Consider the following 6,682-nt stretch of genomic DNA (forward strand, 5'->3'; position numbering starts at 1 on the left):
ATAAAAAAAATATAAAAATTTTTATAAAAATTATTTAAAAAAAAAAAAAAAAAAAAAAAAAAAAAAAAAAAACTATATATATATATATATATATATATCTTTTAATTAAGGATAACATATAAAAGTTCGAATAAAAAAAACACAATTAATGATAAAATTTCAAAACAAAATTTTCGTATATTTTCATAATGAGTAGGTATTTAATAAATAAAAATAAATATATATTAAGATTAAAAATAAAATAATACTATAATGTATGTATAAATAATATATACACAATGGAAAATAATATTCTTAGCACGCATATGTGTATATATATATATATAATGTATGTATGTATGTTTTTTTTTTTTTTTTTACACTGATAATGGTATTGGTAATATAATGAAAATGATTAAAAGGCTTAAAAGGATAAAAATAACTCAAATGATCATAATAATATTATTGTACCTTCATGTTTGTTCTTGTCCTTAAGAAAAGAAAAATTAGAAAATGATAACATTTGAAAGATATACCTTTCCTTTAATTGATTTATTTATGTGTGTAAATGTGTTTGTTTTGATGGTTAGTAATAATTCCCCCTCTTTTTATATATGATCATAAATGAAAAGAAGAAAAAGAATTATAACATAATCGTTATATTATATAATATTTATCATAAAATATTTAACAATGATAGAATATAATATATTTATATATATATATATATATGTGGAAATATAAGCAAGGCTATACAAATTTATAAATTTTTTTGAATGAAAAGAAATAAAATGAAAGATAATTCAAATAAAACTATACTTATATATATTATCTTATAATGTTCAAATGATACATAAGAATATTATTATGTTCATCATTTATAATATATAATAATACATTTTTAATATTATATTATATATATATATATGTTAATTTTTATATATCTTATAAAGGGAATAATGGAGGAAAGTATACCAAAGTGATCATAAATATATTATTATAATAATATATATAAATATCTTTTTTTTTTTTTTTTTTTTTTTTTTTTTGTATGTAAATAGATTATTTATAAATAATTAAAAATATATATATTTTTTATTTGTTTTATTATAATATAATAAATATGATAGTAATTTTAAAATTTTATACAATTTTTTTTGGTATTTCCCGTATTATTTAATTTTATCTTTAATTTTATATGATATTTGTTAATTGTTCATTATTTATTATTTATTGTTTTATTTTGTGTACAGTTTATTTAGTGTACTTTTTTTTATTTCTTTTTAATTTTTAATTATTATTAATTTATTTTATTTTATTTTATTTTATTTTTTTTTTTTTTTTTTTTTTTTACGTACAATGGGAATAAGCCAAAAAAAGTACATTGTGAAAAACATTATAGATGATAATAAGAAACCAGTAATTATTCATAAGTACTATAGAGAAAGTTTATTTGAAAATAAATTAAGGTTTGAATGTGAACTCGAATTTTTACAATCATTATGTAATATAGATTATATAAAACATTTATATGATAATAAATATTTTAATGATTATAATTTTATAAATTATTTAAAATATTTAAATTATTGGAGAAATAAACCTTATATATTTTACGTACATTTTCCTATATGTTTATATGTATTAGATATATTAAATAATAATAACACAAATATATATTTTAATCATGCAAATTCGTTTCAAAATTTTATATATTATCTGAAGCTTCATTGGTTATATTTTAGTTACCAAATGTAGACCATATATATATATATATATATATAATATATATTTTCCTAATGTGTATCAAATATATGTATATATAATATATATTTATATATATCTTTTTTATTTTGTAAAATATAAATAATATGTATCATATAGAATGTATTACTTAGTATGTTCTTATATCTTCATAATGTAATATACTTTTATAAACATATTATATGTACATATATTTTTATAAAATATCATCCTTTTGTACTCTTTTATGGTTTGATTTTTTTGGTAACTGGTCCAATGAGATATCGGAAAAACATTTTTCTAAGTATACAACATTATACTACATATATTAATAATAATAATAATAATAATTATTATTATTATAATAATAGTTATTATAATAGTTATTTTAATTGTTGTAAAAATAATGTAAAATCCTTCAGTGTTTTTAATTCAAAAGGAAAAGAAAGGGAAAGAAAAAATGATAAAGAAAAAAATGTACTACTACCCAATATAAATTATTATTCAAGAAAAGAAAAAAAACAAATTTTGCAAAACATTCATGAAAAGATCGTTTTAAAAAAAAATATTGATAAAGAAAAAATTCTGGAATTATATTTGAATGATAAAGATGTTCAACTGATTTTGAACGAGCAAAAAATTAAGGAGCCTGAAAAAAAAATTAAAAGAATTCAAGAAATTGTAAATAATGAAGAAAATTTAAATAAAAAATTTAATCAATTTTATGATTTATTTTGTTTTGATTTAAAAAATATAAATGATAGTAATATAAGTATTAATAAAAAATGTAATATAAATTATGAGATACATGATAATATATATAATAATATATATAATAATATATATAATAATATATATAATAATATATATGATAGTATATATGATAATATAAATAATATAAGACATAAACATAACAATTGTAATTATCCTTTTGATAAGTGTGTTAATAATAAAAATGTTTATAAATTAAATAATGAATTAATAAATAATCAGATGTTTATGAGTTATGTAAAAACATATCAATATATAAAAATAAATTTGAACGTAATTAAAAAATTTCTTCTTTTTATCGAAAGGAATTTAATTAATTATAATAACACAAGTTCATCCTTTAAATATTATTTTTCATTCAACCAGTTTATTATATATTTTTTTAATTACTCTTTTCATTTTATAAAACACTTTGATAAAAATTTGTTCTTGTCATATATTTCTTTATATATAAAATTAAATCTATTTTACTCCCATGACCTTTTTATTGATATTCAAGAAAAAATAAACCATAACAAGGATAAATATAAGGATAAAATAAAAGAAGATAATAATGGAGAAGAACATGAAACTATTTATTATATAAACTTATCGAATGAAGAAATTTTGGATATTATAAGAAATAACAACAAGAATATTATTCATATGTTGAATCTATTGCTTAAGGAAAGGGTAGGTTATTATAATATATTAAATGTATTAGAGTTGTATTACACATATTATAAGAAGGTTAAAATAAATGATTTAATTAACAATGTGCATAATTTGTATAATATTGATATAAATTCAATAATAAAATCAAAATATAATAATAATATATTGTCTGATCATGTACCTATTCCCAATGTAGAAGAAATTAATTATTTATATTCTTATTATAGTTATATGATATGTTTGTATTTTAATTATATTTATTTATTAAATAATATAATTAAGCAAAACAGTTTTTACCTACCATATGGTGATAAAAATTTATTGTACTTATTAAATTGCGTAGAACTATTGTGTGAAAATATTTTTGATAAAAAAACCATTATAGAAGAAAAAATTAAATATTTAATCATGTATATAAATAATAAGGATGTTGAAAGGTATTTGTTAAAAGATATATTATATGATATAAGTAAAAATAATATTATAGATAAGAATTCAACATGTGAAAATTTTGAAATTGAAAATAAGAAAAAAAAAAATATATCACATAATTCAATGTATAAAAATAATAATAATAATAATAATAATAAATATAATAATGATAATTATTATACACATAGTATATATTCTAATGATAATACAAACCAATCCCATTACTTATCTCACAATGATATATTAAAAAATAATGTGTATGGGGATAAAGATGAATTCCTTTTAAATCTATACATAAATACACGAAATAACATTAAGTTGCTCTTTCAAAATATGACACATTTTTTTATTTTACAAAATTGTGATATAATATTAAAATTCTTAAATATTATTTATACAACAAAATATATGAATATATATAATATAAATGTATTATTTTATAGCCTATGGATTAATCGTGATGTCATGAAAACTTATCAAATAAAAAACGTGTTGTTTTTTTTGTCATTATATAAAAATAATTTTATTTTGAATAATGTGGACTTAGGAAATACAATATATAATTGGTATAATAAACGTTTAATATATTTTATAAGAAAAAAAATAGAAATTTATTTTGAACATCATTCTTTAGAAAATAGTATAAGAAGTATATTTCTTTTAACGGATATTTTAAGTTACAATAAAATAATAAAAAAAATATTAATGAAAAAATTGGAGTTGTTAAATATGCAAAACATTTCCCCTTCACTCTTTTGTCAAATATTTTTTTTATTAAAAAAATTAAAATGTGACGCACGGAATCAATTAGGAAGTCAGTTGTTTTTAAAACATTATAAGAAATTTATACCTTCTTTAACATATAGCGAAACATTATATTTAATAGAAAATGTAGAATATTTAATAAGTAGAAAAAAGCGAAAAATTTTTCTTCTTCTGATTTTATATTGTTTTAGGAAAATGAAAGAAAATAATATTCATTTGTTATATCAAGATTCTATTTTTATATGCATGAATCATATTTTTAAATTAATAAATATAATAAATAAATTTAAATTATATCAATATTGTAAAAGAAATTATTTCATTCCAATATATGAATATATCTTGTCTTTTAATGAAGTACAGCGTGGTATAAAGAAAGAGAGCTGTCAATCTAATTTTTCTTATAATAATAAGTATTTTAATGATTTTTATGAAAAAAATAATTACACATTTGTGATAAATAATAATGACACAATATTAATAGACTACAATAAGAATGATAAAAATAAAATAAGGATAAAAGAACAAACGGTTGATGATACAAATGGGACGATTGAAAAAAATGGGGACGGGAACATAGATGTGGTTAATATACATGGTGATCATAAAAATAAAATGGTTGAACATAATTATAATTGTGTAATAAAAGACGATAATAGTTCATCACTAATTAATTGTTATGAGGATTATAGCAATAATAGTGAGGTTTCTTATTTTGCTGCTTTAAATAGTGGTTTATATAAATATAATATAAAATTGGAATTACTGACATGTAGTCAAATAATAGATATGATTTTTTTTAATATTAACACTAATATAAATATTTTTATTATAGGGGAATTATATAGTGATTTATTTTATCGAATTATTAGAAACACTCCTTTTAGAAAAAATGAAATATCACTTATATTTAAGAGCATGTGGATGTCGAGAGTTTATCATGAAAATTTGTTTAATTCATTACTAGAAATTATAAATAATAATAAAAAGATTGTCCAGAATTATTTATATTCCTTAGATATTTTATTATGTCTTTGTTCTTACAAAAGAGAGGATATGAAATTAGAAATGAAAAATTATAAAGAGTTACTCATATCACTTTTTGATATATGTTTTTCAAATATTGATCATATTTGTAAAAATATAAAAAGACAAATACATTTTTATTACTCTGTTCTTTTTTTGGAAGTATATTATCCTTTATTATATTTAAGAATTATTAAAGGAAAGGGGAATATTTTTTCTGATATTTCCAAAGAATTTGTTAGTAATAAAATGAAAGAGAAGGAAGAAATATTGACTACATTTGAATATCAAAAAAAAAAAAAAAAAGTTGAAGAAAAGAAAAAATTATATATGTGTATGAATAATGAAGTAAATAATAATTATAATATGGTAAGATATAATTTGGAAGATACCAAAATGGAGAGGTTGATTATTGGAGGCTATATGAGCAATACATATAATAATTTAGAACAAAAGGATAATTTAATAAATAAGAAAAATAGAAAAGAAAAAGAAAACAATGAAATACATGAAGAAAATAAATATGATGATAAATACAATATATATAATGATTTTAGGAATGATGGTGTTATCTATCCAATGTGTATTCTAAAAAAATTAAAAGAAATTTTTTTTATTTATCAGAAAAAGTATGCATATAAATACGATCTTACACCATTTTATGAATTGTTAGATAAATTATATATAAGGAAGATAAAATATAATAGTGTTCCAATAATATATTTTAAAAATTATGAATTAAATAACTTGTTTGTTTTAAATATTTATTTCCCTGTCATCAAATTTGCCATATTATTTGTAAAAGATCACAAAGATGACATAAGAAATGAAAAAAAAATAAAAAAGGATATTATGAAATGTATTCATATTAAGAATATAGAGAAAGAGCACCTATTACAGGAAAATGAAAAAAATATAAATGATAATAAAACAAATGTTGTTCGTAGTTCTAATATTTTTTATCCATATAATATTCTTTCAAATAACTTATATTCAAACGATATCGATATATTAATACAAAGATTATATTTGTATAAATATCATAAAATACATGTTATGGTATTATCAAAAGAAAAGGTTGATGTGTTTTTTAAAAAATATACAAATCAAAAACAACAGAATGTAATAAACGAATCAAATATAGTATTTCAAAATGTTCATAAACATATTATAAAAAATAATAAAGAAGACTATACAATGATGTTGGCTTCTCTCATGAAGAAACAATTACAATATATTTTTTCATTACATAAATGAAATGAAAGATAACAAAAAAAAAAAAAAAAAAAAAAAAAAAAAAAAAAAAAAAAAA

At 17.3% G+C, this 6,682-nt stretch overlaps 2 protein-coding genes across 2 annotated transcripts; both read left to right on the forward strand.

Annotated features, from left to right (window-relative positions):
• Positions 1–1,338: 1,338 nt before the first annotated feature.
• PRSY57_1474100 (mediator complex subunit 31, putative) lies at positions 1,339–1,737 on the forward strand (the record flags this gene model as incomplete). The annotated part of the gene is made up of 1 exon (XM_020115384.1): positions 1,339–1,737. The coding sequence occupies one exon, from the start codon at positions 1,339–1,341 to the stop codon at positions 1,735–1,737; it is 399 nt and encodes a 132-aa protein (XP_019970041.1).
• Positions 1,738–1,998: 261 nt separating this feature from the next.
• Positions 1,999–6,627, forward strand: PRSY57_1474200 (hypothetical protein; the record flags this gene model as incomplete). The annotated part of the gene is made up of 1 exon (XM_020115385.1): positions 1,999–6,627. The coding sequence occupies one exon, from the start codon at positions 1,999–2,001 to the stop codon at positions 6,625–6,627; it is 4,629 nt and encodes a 1,542-aa protein (XP_019970042.1).
• Between the last annotated feature and the right edge of the window lie 55 nt (positions 6,628–6,682).

This window comes from Plasmodium reichenowi, chromosome 14 (assembly GCF_001601855.1).
Source record: "Plasmodium reichenowi strain SY57 chromosome 14, whole genome shotgun sequence".
In the NCBI taxonomy this organism is placed as follows: Eukaryota; Apicomplexa; class Aconoidasida; order Haemosporida; family Plasmodiidae; genus Plasmodium; species Plasmodium reichenowi.